Raw genomic sequence first — 21589 nt, 5'->3', positions numbered from 1 at the left:
GCAATTCTGAGGAACAAAAACCAAGCAGGAGGCATAACTCTCCCAGACTTCAGACAATATAACAAAGCACCAGTCATCAAGACAGTGTGGGACTGGTACCAAAACAGACATACAGACCAATGGAACAGAATAGAGAGAGAGTCCAGAAATAAACCCAGACTTCCTACAGTCAATTAATCTTCCACCAAGGACGCAAGACTGTAAAATGGGAAAAAGACAGTCTCTTCAGCAAGTGGTGCTGGGAAAACTGGACAGCTACATGTGAATCAGTGAAGCTAGAACACACCCTCACACCATGCACAAAAATAAAATCAAAATGGCTTAAAGACTTAAACATAAGACAAGACACCATAAAACTCCTAGAAGAGAATGTAGGCAAAACATTCTCTGACATCAACCATGCAAATGTTTTCTTAGGTCAGTCTCCCAAAGCAATAGAAGTAACAATAAAAACAAACCAATGGGACCTAGTCAAACTGGCAAGCCTTTTGCATAACAAAGGAAACCATTTTAAGAAAGACAACCTATGGAATAGGAGAAAATAGTTTCAAACGATGTAGCCAACAATCACTTAATTTCCAAAATATACAAACTCCTACAATTCATCAGCAAAAAAACAAACAACCCATCTGAAAAATGGATGAAAGACCTGAATAGACGGTTCTCCAAAGAAGACATACAGATGGCCAACAGTCATGTGAAAAAATGCTCAACATCACTAATTATTAGAGAAATGCAGATCAAAACTACAATGAGGTACCACTTCATACCAGTCAGAATGGCCATCATTAGTAAATAAGTCTACAGATAACAAATGCTGGAGAGGGTGTGGGGGAAAGGGAGCCCTCCTACACTCTTGGTGGGAAGGTAAATTGGTTTAACTGCTGTGGAAAACAGTATTGAGGTACCTCAGAAAACTAGTAAGTATAGACCTACCATATGATCCAGCAGTCCCACTCCTGAGCATATATCCTGACAAAACTTTGCTTGAAAAGGATACATGCACCCCCATGTTCACTGCAACAATATTTACAATGGCCAAGACATGGAAACAACCTAAATGATCATCGACAGATGAATGGAATAAGAAGAGGTGGTACATATACACAATGGAATACTACTCAGCCATAAAAAAAACCAAAATAATACCATTTGCGGCAACATGGATGGAACTAGAGTCTCTCATGCTAAGTGAAGTAAGCCAGAAAGAAAAAGACAAATACCATGGGCTATCTCTTATATCTAGAACCTAATCTATGGCACAAATGAACCTATCTACAGAAAAGAAACTCAGGGACATGGAGAACAGACTTGTGGTTGCTGAGGGGGAGTGGGATGGACGGGGAGTCTGGGGTTATTAGATGCAAACTATAGCCTCTGGATTGGATAAGCAATGAGATCCTGCTGTATGGCACAGACAACTGTATCTAATTACTTGTGACAGAACATGATGGAGGATAATATGAGGAAAAGAATGTATCTATATATAACTGGGTTGCCTTGCTGTACAGCAGAAATTGACAGAACATTGTAAATCAACTATAATATTTTTACATAATAATCAGATATATTAAAATATAATACTGCAGTCTACTTCAGATAACTTGGGTAAAAAGAAAATTAAAATAGGAAGAGGGAACATTTGCCATAGAGTAACTTCTTATGATCAAAGTGGCACAGACAGTAAGAGTTGGCGAAGGCCTATGAGATCCCAAAGTATTTCACATTAAACTTGTAGATAGGAATTCTGGCTCCGTAGGTTTCATATCATATTATAAGATTGACTACCATTTCCCCTGCTGGATGAAAAGCTGGCCTTAGGTTAAAATGTCTTAAGTTTCCTGGTAACCCAGTGATGTTAAGGGTGTCGGTTATGTTACTGAGCAGCATCACTCATGGTGAAAATGATGGGTAAGTTGTATCTGAAATGAAAGGAACTGCAGAGGAATGGTAAGTCCCTGATGGGGACACTGTACTGTGGACTGGCATGAGTTTCTCATAAGTGGCGTATTTGTTCTGTGACCCTAGAAGCTGTTGTTACAAGATACAATGACTCCTATAAAGCGGCAGGGCCTCTCAGACAAGATAGACCCCACATCCACCAATACAGCTCTCCTCCTCACACCCGCGCTCTGTCTCCTAGAGAGAAGGTGGCACTGGATGTTTGGACCAGCTGTCCTGTGAATTCCTGCAAGGACTGCAGTCTGATGGCCTGATGGCAAGTTGTGAATGGTTTCTGTCTGAAATCCTTCTCAATCAACTGATGCCCAGTATGTTCAGTGGTATTTTTATGAGTCTGAATCATTAGATGAGCCTAAGACGACCACCTTGCGGGCCCAGCACATCCATTATCCATTCTTTACTTTCCGCTGCTCACTTACACGGTGCCTGCTTTACTGCAGTCCCTCTCTCTCCAGTAGGCTTAGTAACATGTTGAAATCACTGCAGTCATCTTAGCTTTAGTTCCCAAAGCACACCTGTTCTTGAGAACATCTGTATAGGTGTGACTCTGCTCAGTTGCCTTAGGGATGAGTAATGACAAAGTGCTGCCCTTAATTGTTTTCCTTTGTTATTTTCTGTCATGATCCCTTATTTTGCAGTGGATTAGCCAAGAGTCCAGAGACAGAGAGCAAGTCACAGAGTGACACCTTATGCAGAGCTGTGTTACTCGGCATCCTAGTCTCTAGAAAGTGATTTTCCAACTCTGCGCAGTAAGAGCCCCTTCTGGTGGAGGGGCAAGGATGCCAAGTGTGCAAGGGCTCCAGGTTGCTCCCCTTCTCAGCCAAAGCAGTGCCACCCATATTTGCTTCAGTTACTTGTCACTCCAAATTCCACTTGAACGAAAGCTTCCATAGTATAAAAAAAAAAAAAAAACAAAAAACAAAAAACAACCCATCTTGAAAATCACTGATGAAGAATATAATCCAAAACCAAGATAAAACACACACATCTCTGATAAAGCTTACTACAGAGCATGTTATGAGACTATCTCTCAGAGACTTGCTCATTTTAGACACAACTTGAGGACTTCACCTGTCTTTGATTTCCAGCCCTCCACAGCAGTAGCAGATATCAGGAGTCTAAGTGCACTGACAGTAATAAAATTTGCTTGATAGGAATCCTATGGCTGAAAAAAAGCTGTAAATAAATAAATTGAACTCCATAAAAAGGGAAAGTAGCCTGGGGCCATTTATTGGAAGGCCGAAGAGCTTTATATACCTTGATGCGCCATGTGAAGGCATCATTCATGCTGTAGCACGTACAATAAAGGATGTTTTTGTTCACCCACCTCTCCAGACATGTACTTGGTACAAGACATTGAGAGACGATCATCAGTTTATGATAACTCTGAATCATCAAGAAGAGGTTAAGTCATTTTCCGTGTTCTCCATGTAGAGCGATAAGGAGAAATAAGATACCTTGCAAAGTTTATAGGGGTGGTGTTTTTAATGTTTGCATGCTCAAAGAGTAATGTGGCGATTATTTTTAAAATCTACTGACAAGTTTTTTCACTCTAAGGTGCCACTTAAATGAGATGTTTGTACCTACTTTTATGTTTTTCAAGAAAGAAAAGAGTAAACCCCTAACTGAAGGCTTGACTCATGCATCAGAAAATACATTTGCAAACATCTAAATTATCAGATTCGTTTAATCATATTCTATTGTAGAGTCATAGATCTCACAGATGAAGAGAGGCAACACAATCCAGGCTTAGAAATAATATTAAAAATTCCCTAAAATTATACTACTAACTCATAATTTTTATCACTACGTCTAATTCCTCACAACCAATTTTCTTGAGTGCCTCCTTTATCGCATATTCACTTGAAATAGTAAAATAGAATTTATAATTTAAATATACATTACTGGATAAGGACAAAATCTCTCATTAACCACATAGGAAAATCCATCCCCTCTATGCAGCTCGATTATTACTTTTCTAACAGTTCATGCTGCATACTCAAGCTTTAGAATTAACATTGGTAGAAATGGTAGATCAAATTTGAATTAGAGTCTCAATATCACTATGGTCACAAAAAAAGAAATCCAGTGACACTCAGGAGAATTTTCTGCTCAGAGAGAACATCCAGGAAGCATGTTATTTCTGTGACTAAGTGTGTGTGTAGAGAGATCAATCTTGACTTGGAAATGGAGCTCTTGATTCAATTTGATAAAATGCATTTAACAGTAGGAAAAAAAATCAGGATTTGGCTACAGAAATTTATGCATAGAAAATGGTGATATTAACAGTGGCTTAGTTGATTTTTCACGTTTTTTTTTCTCTTTTTTTCTTTTTTTTGGCCATGCCCACGGCTTGGATCCCTGGGTCCTTATTAGATTATTGCCTCTGGCATTATACGCCAGACTGAAGGAAATGTATGGGGACTTTTTTTTTTTTTTCTTTAAGTTCAAAGAAAAAAGGGAAGTCAAGAGATTAAAGAATAAATCATTAAGGAAAGATTAAAGTAATATATTCCTTCCCTCATTTCATGAACATTTATTGAGCACACACTTTATGCAAGACACTGTGTTAGGCACTGGATGAAAGACAGTACTTGCATGCAACAAGCTGACAGTCTTAGTGGAAGAGACGTAAGTACACGTAGCATGTGCTGTGCTTCCGTGGTTGAAAAGGGGGACCCCCTCAGCCCCACCTGAGGAGTCAAAGAGGTTCCCCCTTAGCCCCACGTAAGGAGTCAAAGAGGTTTCCTGAAGAAGATGAACTGAGTCAAAGATTGAGGGGACTTCCTTTTCCTACAAGAATCCAGACTAAATAATCTAAAAATTCTCCCACCACATGAGAAATGCAACATAAAATCCCTTTAAATGCATACCAGAGCTTAGAAAAAGGCAAGGTAACCCTCCAAGGGCCAGACACACACAGTTCTAAAAAGCCCAAAGCTTTGAAAGCAAAGTGGTAAGTTTAAACCAACACTCGGCTGCCCTGAGAGGATGTGCCAGTCGCAGTACCCATCAAGTAGAGAACTCTCAAAAAATGCAGCCGCTCTCAGGGTGAAGCGGGCTTACGAAATCTGCCCACCAACACAGGGTTGACACAGAGAGCTTTTCTTGGCCTATGCTGCAAGCCCTGGAGTGGGAAGTGGGATGGGAAAAGGGTTTGCCCTTTTTAGATACACTACCTAAGTGTTCAAAAATGCTCAAGCTAAGAAATCAACGTGGGGATCTCAGACGGATAATGTCTCCATGGTGCCTGACGGAAACAAAAGCAAAATCATTCTGGAGGCACAGAGTCTCCATCCAGGGAACATAGCACAGAATTTTTCACAGATAAAACCCCACTAAAAATGAATTTACAGTCCAAGATTATAAGGCACACAGGAAGCAATCAGCAATCCGTAAATCTCAGGGAGCACAACAAACATGCCGTGTAGCACCACGCCCCCTCCTCTCCCCGAGCTCAAATAAAAGAAATAAAGGGACTGTAAGTTTACTTACAATGCTCAAATATGTCAAAGAGGGATTCTACAACACGGGAAAAGAGCAAGACGCTCTTGCCAGCGTCTCTTTCAAGGTTTCGAGCAGAGCGAAGAGCATTTACAGCTGCGGGAGTCCAGCTAGGGATTCTTTTTGGTATTGGGCAGTCACAAAAGGGAGAGGAAGGTGACCAAGGCTTCGGTCAGAAATTGCCTTTCGTTCTGCATTACTCAGGACTCTTGTTTGCAAGGGACAAAAAGGTCACATTTGTCTAGAGAGTATTTTGCTGTATGGGCTCACCTAACTAGGAAACGCAAGGATGCCAAGAACCAGACTCAGTCTCTCTCCACTGCTTTTTTTTCTTTGTGATGCTTCCTTCTCTCCTACCACAGGCCAGTTTTCTCCCCCAAGTGGAGAACAATGCCATGTGTAGTTTTTGGCTCACATCTTTTCCTTTGTATTTCTTTTTTTTTTTTTTTTTTTACAAATTGTGCCAGAATATACATGACATAAACTACATTAACCATTTTTAAGTGTACAGGTCAGTGGCACTGAGTGCATTTACACTGCTGTGCAGTTATCATCACTGTCCATCCCCAGAACCTCCTCATCCTCCCAAACTGAAACCCTGCACCCCCTGAACACTAACTCCCATTCTTCACTCGCCACAGCCCCTGGCAGCCACTATTCTGTTTTCTGTCTCAGAATTTGATTACTCTGAAGTACTTTAAGTGGAGTAAGGCAGTATTTCCCCTTTTGTGTCTGTCTTTACTCAGTACACCATTGTATTTTACCAGAGAGGAAAGGACCTTCTCTGCTCACACACTTCTGTCCCATAGCTCCATTTTTATTTTTAGTTTTAGTTTTTTTTTATTTTTATTTATTTATTTTTTGTCTTTTTGCCTTTTCTAGGGCCACTCCCACGGCACATGGAGGTTCCCAGGCTATGGATTTAATCGGAGCTGTAGCCACCGGCCTATGCCAAGGCCATAGAAACTCGGGATCCGAGCCACAGCTGTGACCTACACCTCAGCTAACGGCAGCGCTGGATCCTTAACCCACTGAGTGAGGCCAGGGATCAAACCTGCAACCTCATAGTTCCTAATTGGATTCATTAACCACTGCGCCACGATGAGAACTCCCCATAACTCCATCTTTTAAAATCCTGAGAGAGAATTCTAATTAGTTTGGTTTGAGTTACATACTTTGAGGGGGGGTGTTGCTTAGGGCCACACCCGCAGCATATGGAGGTTCCCAGGCTAGGGGTTGAATCAGAGCTGTAGCTGCGGGCCTACACCACAGCCACAGCAACACAGGATCCAAGCCACATCTTCAACCTACACCACAGCTCACAGCAATGCCAGATCCTTAACCCACTGAGCGAGGCCAGAGATCAAATCCAAGTCCTCATGGATGCTAGTCAGGTTCACTAACCACTGAGCCACAACGGAACTCCTGACATACTTTTCAGACCAGGAAGACAGGTGCTAGGATTAGCTCAGCTTGGGTTGCGTGGCTACCCTAGTACCTTCCCCAGTTCTCTCTACACCTTCTCAGAGTCCTTCCTTGTTCTGTCTAAACAGCATCCCACATCACTCTAGACACTTCATATGCTTTTTTTTTTCAGAGCACTTACCACTGCCTATTATAGATGTATCTGCTTATTATTTCCCCTAGCCCTAGAATATAAGATTGGTAACATTAGGAACCTTCTCTGTCTTGCTCACCTCTGTGTTCTCAGATGCTAGGATAGTAACTGGGCCATAACAGGAGCTCAATAAATATTTTTAATTAATTAACTGCATACTGGGCTAGAGATATATATTCAGTATTCATTGGTAAATGTGATTAAAAGAAATTAATTGTGCTTCGACCTCCCTATGAAGATGAGCAATTACAAATTGAATGAAACTGTACTATGAGTGTCTACAAACACAGTGATTAAATAGGAAAGTTATGCACAAACAGCAAGAGAACTACACTTTTTGAAGATGGGTAATTGTGGAAAATATAACCTTACATGATGGATGCACGAGTTAGAGACCTGAAATTGCAATAGATTAAACCCTTCCTGAAATTGCTTTCTGTTGCCGGGCATTTAAACTATAAATGTCAATGTATAAACCCATCAGGTGTATGTACACACACACACACACACACACACACACACACACACACACACTTTTACTGATTAACTTTGCAAACTGGCAAAGCAGATATGAGTCTAAAGCCGTAATGGCCAGTGGCACTTCTTTCAAAATTGCCCTTGGCTGTAGCCAGGCAAGTCAAAATACTCTGGAGCCCAACTCGACATTGCTGTGCTGCCCCACATCATCGTCTTCTGGACCCTGGGTACGACCGCTGCCTCAGAGCACTTCCCGTACCTGCCCCTAACCTCAAGGGCAGGACAAGACAAAGAGGAGCTAGGAGCAAGTAGGGGCTTTACTGAAAAATACACCAAGTAGGCAAAAGTGATCCCTTGTCTTCCTGATTTCTGGGTGCTGCTTTCTGTCTTTTCCTCGCCATAGAGTTTAGTCTATGATGCTTAATGGACATCCCAGATGTAGCCACTTTTGTACTTTAGCTGAGTCTGCCCTACTCACAAGGTTCTCCAAAACTGCTTTCTCTCTCTCTCCAAATCCAATGAGAACTCCCATTCCCTGGTAGGAAAAGTTTTATTAAACTATATTGCCTCCCTACTCCACCAGCTGTTAACCCTGAGAAGCTTCAATAGGTATTAAAAAGCCCTTAACGTAGAGCTGCCAGTGTAGCTCAGTGGCAACGACCCTGACTAGTATCCCAATAGGACATGGGTTTGATCCCTAGTCCTGCTGAGTGGGTGAAGGATCCAGCATTGTTGCTGCTCCAATTCGACCCCAAGGCTGGGAACTTCCATGTGCCTTGGATGTGGCCTTAAAAAGACCAAAAAAAAAAGCCCGTAAGGAGTAACTTTTTTTCTTGTTATCTGTCTGAACCAGAAAATAAGCCCTCTGTGGCAGCCTTTTGCTTTTCTTTCTAGGAGATTAAATAGAGACAGCTATACCCAAAACATTCTGGGAACTAACCCCCACATTCACCTTTTAGGAAGTGGGAAAGATAGATGTGGCATGTCCAGGAATAGTTGATATAAATCATAATACCACCCTCTCTCAGTTATTCACTGCAACGGTTAAGCATTTATTTTTAATTACCAGGAGCTTAATAATGGCTGTGCACGTACTCTGTGCATATCAAATTAATTACTAAATTCTGCTTTCACCTGTAGTTAATCCTGATTATGTGTTGCTCATGTAATGTGATCACCTGCTCTCAACTTAAATAGCATTGCTAAAATGTACTCATCTGTGCTATTAATTTATATAGTTAGAATATCTTGGTTCTAAAAAAAAAATTAACTGTTGGAGTTTGCTGAATATATGTGGGAACTTTTGACTATCTTAGAAACTTGTAGGACTTCATATGTTTTTGTTTGTCTTTTTGTCCTTGTAGGGCTGCACCCACGGCATATGGAGATTCCCAGGCTAGGGGTGGAATCGGAGCTGTTGCTGCTGGCCTACACCAGAGCCACAGCAACGCCAGATCCAAACTGCGTCTGCGACCTACACCACCGCTCACAGCAACACTGGATCTTTAACCCACTGAGCGAGGCCAGGGGTCAAACCGAAACCTCATGGTTCCTAGTTGGATTGTTTCCACTGCACCATGACGGGAACTCCAGGACTTCGTATGCTTTAAAATCACATTTCTTTATATTTGATATGATTAGGAAACTTAATGTCCTAAGCCTGGAATTTGTGAATCTTTGAAAAGGGATTGACTTCTTAGATAGACTTTGGAATGTGTTTAGAAAAAAAAACAAACATTATAATACTAGCCAAGTGACATACAGAGTCAGTTTTTCTGCCATTAATTAAGTCATCAAACTGCCACATTTTAGGGGATTCTCTTTGGTTTATTATCTGCAGCTGCAGTCATCCCATCAGTCTACCTGTAGCTGCTGGAGTGCACAAGTTACCATTTTGCATTCTCCTTTCTCCTAGGTAGAGAGCTTGGGCGAAAGTTACAGTGAGGTTCAAAGAACTGACTTCCTTTCCTGTATCCGATAAACCCATGCAACTTTGATCTATCAGATATATTGGCTATAGCTTAGGGGCTTTCATACTTCCACAGTGTAACTTAGATTTCTAAATATATTCTTTGTTTCTTTTATAGGACAATGAAGGTCAAACAGCTCTACATTATGGTAAGATGTTTTTAAATTATTACTAATTATATTTGACTTTGTCCAACCCTATGTAATACTTATAAAAATGCTGAGTCACTAGCAGAGCTACAATAACTTTGAAAAAATAGATTAATAACCTCTAAAGTTGGATATGTTAAAATTCTTATGGATAGCTTATGTATCTTGTGGATATAACGCTCCTAGTTATTTGAGCATTTCTACCCAATCAGCAGAAATGGAGGTTCTTCCACCTCCCTTTTGAAAGTTCATTATTTCATTCTTATTGTCAGTGACAACTAAGATGCTAATCATTGTCAGTCACTCAGGAGCTAGAGTCTCTAAGAGATTCATTCTTGCTGTAACTAAAGTGAAGAAAATTAGATTTGATTTTTTAACTTATTTCCCCTACTGATTAGCCTAATTAAGTAATCTTCACTTCAGTCATCTGCAGGAGAGAGGACCACCTATGAAATGGAAATTATATGGCTCTTAAAGAGCTACGGGCTAATTTCAGTGAGGTAAAAGATATTCAAGTATTTTGTAAACTCTCAAGTACTACAAAGAGTATTCTTTTATTCTCTTTGGGTGTGAACAGGGTTGAATAAAAGATAAACCAGAATATAGTAACATCTACCTAGTCAGTAAGAAAGACAATCAAATGGAAGAATGGACCCTAAAAAAGTAAAGAGGCAGCTCACAAATGGGAAGAGCCAAACAGCCATTAAAATAAGAAAAAATGCTCACCCTCACCAGTAACTTCCAAGAACTATGACTAGTCTGAGATTATATACCACTTGCAAGCTAACAAGTTAGCCTGACACAGTCTTATGGACACTGGCAAAAGACTCAAAACTCATGGATCAGAGAGAAGAGACAGTTATTCATGGCCCAGCAACATCAGGAGTTGCACATATGTGTCGTCTCCCCTTGAGTCCCGCAGGTAGGTCCTACACACATAGTGTGCCATAGCTTAAGAATCCTAAGCTTAGGGAATGCCAGTCTTTTTTTTTTTTTTTTTTTTCATTTTTCACCCACACCCATGGCATATGGAAGCTCCCAGGCCAGGGTTCAAATCCAAGCCACAGCTTTGACCTATGCCACAGCTGCAGCAATGCTGGATCCTTAACCCCCTGTGCCACATTGGGAACTCTGAATTCCAGTCTTTCATAATGAATTACAAACAGACCTGCCCAGCATTTGCCCTGGAGAACACATCTCTTTCGTATACCAGACAATAAACCAACCTGCCCTCTACTCTGCAAGGAAACACTACTCTGTTGTTGAAGGCTGTTCAGCCAAACGCAAAGACAGTCCGGAACAAAAGCTGTCATTCATCTGCTCACAAGGGGTGCAGAAACATTAGGGTCCCTTAAGAGAACCCTTTCCCAGCAGCAATCAGGGAATGCAAATTAAAACATTTAGATAAACTTCACACTGGTCAGACCGGCAACATGTAAACATCTACATATATTATCATTAGGATATGGAGGAACAAGATCTCTCATATATCGCTGGTGGGAGGCAACTCTTGCCATCACTTTGGAGATGAATTTGGCAAGATCTGGTAAAGCTGGAGGTACTCATACCCTACAACCCAGCAATTTCACTTCTGGCATATACCCTAGAATTTCTCCCCAATGTGTATATGATGAGACATGATTAAGAACATGTATTACAGAACTGTTTGTAAGAGCCTCGAACTTGTCTTATAAGCCTTTATGTTCCTCTATATGCCACGCTTAAAATGGTTAGTTTAAATTACACATACACACACATGCCTAAGCATATATGTTTTATGTAACCAAATGCCTTTGAAAGGTGTACCACTAAAAATGTGCACATACAGGAGCTCCCATTGTGGCTCAGTGGTAACAAACCCGACTTGCATCCATGAGGATGCAGGTTCGGTTCCTGGCCTTGCTCAGTGGGTTAAGGATCCAGCATTGTCATGAGCTGCAGTCTAGGTTGCAGATGCTGCTCGGATCTGGCATTGCTGTGGCTGTGGCATAGGCTGGCACCTGCAGCTCCAATTTGACCCCTAGCCTGGGAACTTCCATGTGCCATGGGTGTGGCCCTAAACAGACCAAAAAAAAAAGTGCATATAAAATATACAGGTATTTCTAATCTCCTTTCTATAAACAGCTTGTGAAGTAGTTACTGTTTTCTCCAATTTATAATCGAGGAACCCAACACTCAAAGAAATTAATTAACTTGGCTTAGAGCCAGAAATTCAAACACATACCTCAACATTTTCTAGGAAAGGAGAGAGAAATGAGTGCCTCCCATCCCTCCTTCCACGGTGCTCACATCTCTCACTCCTCAAACCCGCTTATCTAATTCTCTCATAGGGCTCCTCTAACATCATCAAGAGCTGGCTGCTCTAAGCCCTAATTTTCAACCCAGGAAAAAAACGTGTCTCAGCTACCTGCATAGCTGTTCAACCATGCATAGGTCAGACAACCACAGATAATCAGAAAGGAGAAAAAGGAAACTCTTCACAGTGGTTGTGAGGCCTTCCGCATCAAATTCAGGGCTACCCCTTCTTCCTGATGCCTAGTTTCAAGAAGCAAACTTTATTTTACTCCAAAATGTGTGCTGTAAGATCCAGAGTTCACTGCTCTGCTTGGGAAGACAAGCCCTGCCAAGGCATTCACATGGGGTGCTACATCAGGTAGCATTGCCATCCCCTCACTCCTTCTTTCATCCACTTCCCAGGCATTTTTTAAGTGCCTTCTCTGTGGCATGTTGTGTTTTCCTTTCTAGAAAGAAACAGCAAAACCAGACTAAATGTGCCCTTGAAAGTGTAGATAAGTCACGCTGTCATTCCTGGTTAACCATTGGTGGTGAATGCCTTTGCCCATGTGGGAATGTCCATTTACATTTGGTAGGTGTAAAATTCACTTCTAGGTAGCAACAGGGTTGGGATTTTTTTTTCTTTTTTTGAAGGTCTTTCTGACTGGCTTCAGTGTATATTTTCTTTTTATACTGATAAGGAATAATCTCTAAGATATATTGTAAAGTGAAAGGAGTAAGGTGCAAAAGAGTTGTATATATGGTGCTGCCATGAATATATCTCTACGCATATTCTAGTAAATGTCTGATATATCTCTGGAAGGATACACAAAAAGTCAGTGTTGGCTGCCTAAGGGAAGAGCAAGTATAGACCTAGAATACAAGCATAGGATAAAAGTTTTTTCCACAGTTCCCACTGTGGTGCAGGGGGTTAAGCATGCATCCAGTGTTGTCTCACAGGCATAGAGAACAGCCTTGTGGTTGCCAAGGGGATAGTGGAGGGAAACATTGGGAGTTGGAGATTAGCAGATACAAACTATTATATATAGAATGGATAAACAACATTGGGTCCTAATGTATAGCATAGGGAACTATATCCAGTATCCTGTGATAAAACTGTAATGGAAAATATGAACAGATGATATATATGTGTATAACTGAGTCACTTTACTCCTACACAGCAGAAATTAACACATTGTAAATCAACTATATGTCAATAAAATTTTTTAAAAAATAAATCATAGGTTCCATTAGTACTATAAATATGACAACTTATTTTTTTTTAGGGCCACACCTGTGGCATATGGAAGTTCCCAGGCTAGGGGAAGCCAGGGATCGAACCTGCATCCTCATGGATATTAGTTGGGTTCTTAACCCACTGAGCCATGACAGGAACAAAATATGACAACTTTTGAATTACGTTTTATTCATTCAACAAATATTTAATGAGTGCCTACTATTCGCTGAGTAAAATATACCAACATCCTTTTTAAGATAAGGGATATCCCCAGATTTTGAATGTCCTCTTCACTTCCCACCCAGTAAACTGGGACCCGATAACCATAATGACAGTGCGTGAGTTAACACTGTACCTAATCTGGAGAAACTGTGGACTTGGATGTGAATGCCAGCAAACCCTGGAAATGATGCTTCTTGAGCCACGGGTAATGGGGAGTTGCACCTGAGATTCTGCACTTAAACCAGGACCTTCAAAGGACTACATCCTCCATAGGGGAAAAAAAAATTAAATTGGATTAGAAAAAAATCGACTCACTAATGTAAAGAAGGAAAACAAGTTTTATCTGCCACAGACCAGAATCTGGTGGGGGGGGAGTCCCATCCCATGCAGGTTTGGGGTTTAAATTTATACTCTGGTTCAGAAATTCTCAAGTTGAAAAATTAACGTAATACATGTTAACCTGTTTAATACATGTTAACATCTAGATTGGTTGCCCCTAAACGACCCCACCGAAGCAAATGCTAAACCTGAGAGACACATCCTCAACCAGTGCAGCACAGAATTCTTACACAAAGAAGCTCTGCTGACAATGAGCTCACAATCCAAAATGACAAAATACACTTGAGTCAATGTCAGGAGACATAGTAAACCACAGGATTAGACTTTAATGAATGTGAGTAAAGCTACTGGATAGAAATTATCAGGAATAAAATCTTTATAAAATCAAGGAGTTAAAAACAAGGACACACACACAAAAAAAGCAGATTTGAAAGAGAAGCAAATAGAATGTCAATAAATGAAAAAAATCCAGAAATCTTACAATGAATAAAGTGCAAGATTGGCACAAATTTTAAAAAAAAGGTATGGTGAACTGAAAGGCCGTTCTAAAAGGCAGCACGGAAAGATAAAGAAATAGAATTTAAAAAAAAAAACACTGAGTGTAAAATGAAGTCCAGCATTTTTAAATAGGAATTCCAGAAGAAGTGATGGAAGAATCACTATTTGAAGATATATTTACTGATAATTTCCATAATTGATTAAATATTAGAATCTTCAGGAGTTCCCATTGTGGCACAGTGGTTAACAAATCCGACTAGGAACCATGAGGTTGCAGGTTCGATCCCTGGCCTTGCTCAGTTAAGGATCCGGCATTGCCATGAGCTCTGGTGTAGGTCACAGATGCGGCTAGGATTCCGCATTGCTGTGGCCCTGGTGTAGGCTGGCGGCTACAGCTCCGATTAGACCCCTAGCCTGGGAACCTCCCTATGCTGCAGGAGCAGCTCAAGAAAAGGCAAAAAGATAAAAAAATAAAATAAAATAAAATAAAAAAAATCTTCAGAATCAGGAATTATGAGATCTGGTCAGATAAGGTATTCATCCAATGGAAGGCGATAGAGCAGTGAGAAAGAACTCACTACATGCAGCAACTTGGATGAATCTCACAAATATACTGAGTTCAAGATGCCAGACTAAAAAGAGTATGTATTATGTGTTTCGGGTTATATAAATATCAAATATAGGAGCAACTCATCTGCAGCATTATCAGGAAGTACAATGGTCACCTTGGGGAACTGGACAGGTAGCATTTAGGAGGGGTTAATAGGGCGGGGGTGCTTCTGAGATTCTAACAAGGATCTGATTCTTGATCTGTGTGCTGGTTACATGGATAAATTCATCTAAGAAAGTTTATGACTTTGTTACTTTTCAGTATGCATTTACTCTCTAATAAAATTTACACACACACAAACCCAAACCTTGACAGATGTAGGATGATGGTGTTACTATTTTCATATCTGTATATATATTCATGTACTTGTATATAATCACCCACGCACATGTATATGCATATATGTACATAAATTTCCAACACATTCTGAGCTAGGCCTTGTTTTCCTACATTTGCAGATGAGAAGCTCGAGCCCAGAGAGGTGAAGTGACCTTGATGGGGTAACTCAGGTTGTAGGTGGCAGAGCTAAGACACTTGTGGAAGTCTTTTTTTTTTTTTTTTCCTTTGTAGGGCCAGGCCTATGGCATATGGAGGTTCCCAGGCTACAGGTCGAAGTGGAGCTGCAGCCGCCAGCACACACCACATCTACAGCAATTAGGGATCTGAGCCGCCTCTGCAACCTACACCAGAGCTCACGGCAACACTGGATCTTTAACCCACTGAACAGGTCCAGAGATTGAACCCGCATCCTCATGCTTCCTAGTCGGGTGCGTAACCTGCTGAGCCACAATGGAAACTCCCTTGTCCAGGTCTTTTGATTCCATTTCCAGCCTTTTCATAACTTCATAAATAATTACAGCCTCGTCTCCTTTTAAAGCACACATTACTGGAGTTCCCATTGTGGTTCAGTGGTAATGAACCCGACTAGGATCCTTGAGGATACAGGTTTGATCCCTGGCCTTGCCATGAGCTGTGGTGTAGGTCACAGACACAGCTCAGATCCCGTGTGGCTGTGGCGTAGGCTGGCAGCTATAGCGCCGATTTGACCCCTGGCTTGGGACCTTCCATTTGTACATGTGCAGCCCTAAACACACACACACACACACACACACACACACACAAAGAATCCAACTGCAAAGGTACAGATTTGATCCCCAGCCCAGCGTGTGGGTTAAAGTATCCAGCATTGACACAGCTGCAGCACAGGTCATAGCTGTGGCTCAGATTCAGTCCCTGGCCCAGGAACTTCCATATGCCACGGGTGCGGCCATTAAAAAAAAAAAAAAAAATTTTTTTTTAATTTTAAAAAATTAGAAAAAGGAATAAAATTTTTATGCCCAAAACTTATCTAATAAAATGTTCTTTATTTCTGATTATTTACTGTAGAAAGAACAGATACCATAATATGTTATAACAAGATAATTAAACATTTATATCACTAATGTTAGAGGTTTGGGCATTATAAATATATAAAACATAGTCTGACAACTCAGGAATGTTTTGTGAAATTAATATTTTAAGCTTCATAATCACCTATAGGCATGATTAATTTTTAATTTAGATTTTCTTGCTAGGTCACTAGACTTTTGCCAGACAGAGTTTGGCATGTAATGATAATAAGTAGCATTTATGAACCACCTACTATATGCCAGGAAATGTGCTGGGCATATTTTATCCATTTAGTTACTTATTATTATTTAATCTTTTTACTTAAGAGGCACTCAGTAGCTATTTGTTGATTTTCTTTTAGAACCCTTAACCTATTCTTGGAACTGTCATAAAACTATAAGTATAGTTAAATCCAGTGATTGCAGACAATGTTAGGGATGTCTTGGGCGCTTAGCTATTATTTTTTATGAATTACAGTTTGGCTTGACAGCTGTCCTTGTGTTGACAGCTCTTCTGATTATAGCAGTTGTCAAACTCCATCCTTAAGCAGGTTGTAAATCCTGGCTTCTTCCGATTAAAACTGGGTCAGAGCCAATGGCAGGTTAACCAGAGGCCAGTTTCTACTACTGTATGTCCTTCCTAGTTCATTCTAAATGCGCTTTGCATAGCAGCATACGAAAACCTTTATTTGTCTCCATTTTACTTTGGTGTTTTTCAATCTTCAAATGTTGGTCCTCCTGTTATTTTGTGATTAAACAGGGTCCTTGCTCAAGAGTATATTAGTATAAGTGTGGTCTTCCTTGTAAATGGCCTTAGCCTTCCCCTCCTCCCCCTCCGCTGGGAATACTAAAATCATTGCATCTGTGTCTCCCAGGGGAAATCAAGGTTTTTCCTTGCACGTGCAGTCATGTGATTTCAGAGTGGGCAGGCTTTGTATCCTCATGAGCCCTCAGTCTTCCACGTAAAGCACCATCTGTTCTGTTCCTTGCACGCTGTTACAGGGCAGTGGGAGGAGGCATTAGAGTGAAAATAAATAAAATAAAAAAAGGAAGAAATTCATCATCAAAACCCTGAGGATTAATGGAGTCAGAAGGCTCACGGCTCTGAATGAAAATTCATCTTCACCTGTGCCAGTGTCAGGGCTGCCTCTATGGCACTTGACAAATAGAGGTTCCCAGGGTACCATAAATTCAGCAACTGTTCTAATCCCTGTAGACTTGCTCAAGCTTCTCCAAGATAGGCTTATGACTGTTTTTGTATTTCGCAGCACATTGTGGGCACCAATATCCCCTCATTAATTTGGTAAAATGTTAGCACCCTTTCCTTCTCATCCCACTCTCATCTTCTTTGTCTTTGTCCATTTTGAGGGGGTGGGCAGCTCGCACATTTCTGAAAGACGACTCTGCCTTGTGAAGTGAGCGTCACTGAACATGCCAAAGGCAGAGAAATCAATTAACTAATGAATTTTGAGCCAATACCAAGTTCCCAATGCTGTGTTAGATAGAGGAGAATACAGAAAAGCATAGTATCAAGTAGCTCATCGTCTAATTGGGAGCACAAAGCATATATTTTCAAAAGCTGTTGGCTGGGCACCTATGGGTGATAGTAGGCTTTGTGCTAAATATAAACATAAGTGATGCCTCCAAGAGGCACACCAGGTGTCCTCCTCATACCAGGGTGAGAATCACCTGTGTGCTTTCCCCTTGTCCTTTCATCAGTCTTTCTCTTCTTGTCCCTTTTTTTCCCCTCTCTACGACAGTTTCCTAATTGCTTATGCTTTTGTATCAGTCTGATCTTTGCATAAACCCCAGGCACTTTTTATAATTAAAACCCCTTTCCTTATGGGTGCCATATCCCTTACCCTGAATTTCTGCTTTGCAACCCCAAAATTCCAAATTTAAATCTCACTTTGTAGTTGAGCTAAAATTTCATTTATGACATTTTGTTTGATTAGAGCTTGTTACACAGGCCAGTTAAGCCTTTTCTCAGCTGGTGGGCTGCAGTCCTCTAGATGTGAAACTTAAAAAAAATTTCAGCTCCATTCCTGGGTTCGTGCCTATAGATTATTTCATTTCTCACGGCTGGAAAGGTCACGTCATCATACAGATGATATGAAATTAATGCCCCTTTGTCTGAGATTGCCAGCTTAGTGTCTTCAGCCATACCCACAAGTCTACTTAGCCTTGATCTTCAGGCTGATTTCAAATCTAATCCAACATTTGAAACTGCTAAGTGTGATTTCACAGACCATAGTAGTTATAATCCTGTGTTACAGATTTATACACCAGGAAATTTATTCCTCTGATACAGCTTTAAAAAGTTCCAATTTGAAAACCTAACCAAGTGTTTCTTCTAATAAGTTGAGAGACTAATAGCTGCAGCGAAAAGGTTAAATGATTATTCCTCAAAATATAAATGTCATGTAGCTGGTTCTTATGTAGGATAAATATCCTCTTTCACAGCTACCTGACACCAGATAATCTGTCTTTAACTTTGTTATATTTTGAAAGAGACTGTCTTCCTTTGGAATCTAACTTGGTGTATAGTGATTCATGGTAAAAAAAAATATTTCAAAAATGTTAAATAAAAATGTTCATTATATCACTTTGGAAGATAATTTTAAACTCTTGAAAGGATGTTATACTCCTAAACACTTTCTGTTGGATGTTGAGCCTTGGTAATGATATCATGTCTCTGCCTTCCTCCTTGTCTGAGGCATACCCCAGAATGTGATCTCAGCCCATTAATGCCTGTCCCAGGATTAGAATAGGCAAATTTGGAGTTCCCATCATGGCGCAGTGGTTAACGAATCCGACTAGGGACCATGAGGTTGCGGGTTCGATCCCTGGCCTTGCTCAGTGGGTTAAGGATCAGCGTTGCTGTGAGCTGTGGTGTAGGTCACAGACACGGCTCGGATCCTGCGTTGCTGTGGCTCTGGCGTAGGCCAGTGGCTACAGCTCCGATTAAACCCCTAGCCTGGGAACCTCCATATGCCACTGGAGCGGCCCAAGAAATGGCAAAAAGACAAAAAAAAAAAAAAATTAGAATAGAATAGGCAAATTTGCCTTTTGTACCTTTTTTTCCTACTCCCTTTTCATTTATTCACCAAATATTAATTTAATATTTATAGTCCTAGTGGCCTTCTAAGAAATCCCTCTAAGGGCAGAGAGATAGGGTTCCCAAATGTTCTGATTTTAGTTCGGAAAAATTTCTGCTTTCCACCTCTGAGTCTTTGCTGTTATGGATTAGAGTTTGGTGCCTTCGTTTGTCAGGATGGGTAATATAAAGAATCACCAAAGCTGTCACAAATTTATAACTTATCACAATCTAGTTTTGGCTGTTGGCTCTGTGCCCACTTCAGAGCATATAGGCAGAGAGCCCTGAGCTGGAACGGTGGTTCCAAGGGAGAGAAGACAGTCAAGGAGCCAGAGAAACTATGTTTACCTGAGTACCCACAGAGTGCAGAAGAAGTGGCACTACTAAATCATCTAAAACACAACTCCCAGAGAGTTCTGCTTCCACTTAAGACAGAGAAAACTACATCAGAACATTGCTCCTACACTAACAAGAAAATGCTAGATGATCTACAAAATCCTAACTTTTCTCAGATCCATCAGATAGCAGACGTTGCATGTCAGCAAAGTAAACCAGAAGCGCCTACAGTACACACCAACTGTTCCCCCTTTGGTGGAGCACCTCAGGAAGAGGCAGGCACCATAAAAGCAGCTAAGAAGACAAGAGCTAAAGCTTAAAAATTGTAAGGTGAGCTAGTATGACATTTTAGAATACCTGGGAGCTTCAGACCCAAGACGACTTCTCTCTCATATACTCTTTCTGATAAACTGGATGCTGTAAGAGAAACTGAGAACAGAGAGTGCCCTCCTCAGTGACACATAGGCATGAAACTCTGCCACTTCCCTAGACCCTTATTTCATACAAAGAAAAATCCTTAAGGCACTGGGGGGAGAGCGGAAAACGTTTCTATTCTCTCCTGCTATCCCCGGGCCCAGGCAGATATCCACTGCATTTGGAGGAGTAAAATCAATGCCTGTCTGCTGGGAGGGAGGGACAGGGAACCCCTGGACTCAGGACCCTGCTCAGACACAAACAGGGATTTCTCACCTCTGGAGGCAAGACAGGAAGTTCCCATTCAAGATATGTTTTCCCTCACACAAGGCAGAATCTTGCTGACACTTTAGGAGGCAGGGAGGATGCAGGAACACTGATAAATTGCTACCCCTGAGGGCCTGCTAAGACTGAGGCTAGGCCCCAAAAGACAAAGACCTCTTTCCCACTCTCCCCATGAACATCACTCCGAGTTACAAGCAGTAACAAGATGGGCAGGAGAAAGCATACAGAGAAACACCATCTGTGGCAGACATGAAGAGACTGCTGAAAACTGAGGGTGGGGTGAGAATACTGCAAAGACCCTCTGGCACCTAGGCTGCACACTATGCATAAGGTAATAGCAGCCCACACCTGGAGGAATTTAAGGTGTATGATGACCTGAAGTTATCCATAGCAACAACAAAACCAAACCCAGTTCCACCACTGACTAGATTGACTCAACAGCCATACTCTCATACATGACAGAAGCAGCAGCATGCCCATTTCCGGGTGTAGACACTATTACTTACTTCAGCTTCCAATGTCCTACACACAACGTTCTGCATTCAGTCAAAAATTATGAGACACAAAACAAATAAAAAAACAACTCCTTGTCAAACAATAAATGACTGATAGACCAAGTAGGTAAAAACTCATGAAGGACATGAAATATTTGAACCACACTATCAACCAACTTGACCTAATTGACATCTATAAAATACTGTACCTAATATACAGAATATACATAGTTTCAAGTACACAGGAGACATTTAACAAGATAGTCAATATTCTAGGTCCTAAAACAAACCTTAATATAAAAGAAATCATACAAAATTTGCTCTGTGACCACAAAATTAAATTAGAAATCAATAACAGATATGTATCTGGAAAATCCTTAATTGTAAGAAACTTAAACACACTTCTAAATAACTCATAAGTCAAAGAAGAAATTCCAAGAGAAGTTAAGAAAGTATTATGAATTGAAATTAAAACACCCTATCAAAAGTTGTGGATGCAGCTAAATCAGTTATTAGAGGTAAAATGAATGCTTTTATTAGAAAAGGAACATCTCAAATCAATGGTCATCTCAAATCAAGATTTCACTGTAGAATTTTCTTTTGAAAAATAAAAGCAAATTAAGCTCAAAATAAGCATAGGAATAAAAGATCAGAGCAGAAATCATTGAAATAGAAAAGTGAAAATCAATGAAACCACTGAAAACCTTTGAAAAGGT

General features: G+C 40.7%; 1 protein-coding gene across 9 annotated transcripts in view; it reads left to right on the top strand.

Moving 5' to 3' along the window:
* ACBD6 (acyl-CoA binding domain containing 6) overlaps positions 1-21589 on the top strand; it is a 198047-nt gene that overhangs the window by 158832 nt on the left and 17626 nt on the right. For 2 of the 9 annotated variants that reach the window (XR_014816389.1, XM_003357562.5), the window contains 2 exons: positions 2144-2270; positions 9649-9679. Coding sequence is in view for 3 of the 9 variants with exons in the window: in XM_003357562.5 (XP_003357610.3) it covers positions 2144-2270; positions 9649-9656 (135 nt within the window). In the remaining 6 variants the exon portion in view is untranslated. Of the gene's footprint in view, positions 1-2143; positions 2271-9648; positions 10770-11602; positions 13192-13270; positions 14173-14405; positions 14736-21589 lie in introns of those variants that run through there. The other 7 variants (XR_014816388.1, XM_003130348.6, XR_014816387.1 and 4 more) reach the window with 6 other exon arrangements.

Source organism: Sus scrofa, chromosome 9 (assembly GCF_054392235.1).
Source record: "Sus scrofa isolate SSC_HxYL_T2T_F1_AM1 chromosome 9, Sscrofa_HxYL_maternal_Yorkshire_Landrace_v2.0, whole genome shotgun sequence".
Taxonomy (NCBI): Eukaryota; Metazoa; Chordata; class Mammalia; order Artiodactyla; family Suidae; genus Sus; species Sus scrofa.
Note: the sequence above shows the minus strand (reverse complement) of the source record. Positions and strands in the feature narration are given on the sequence as shown.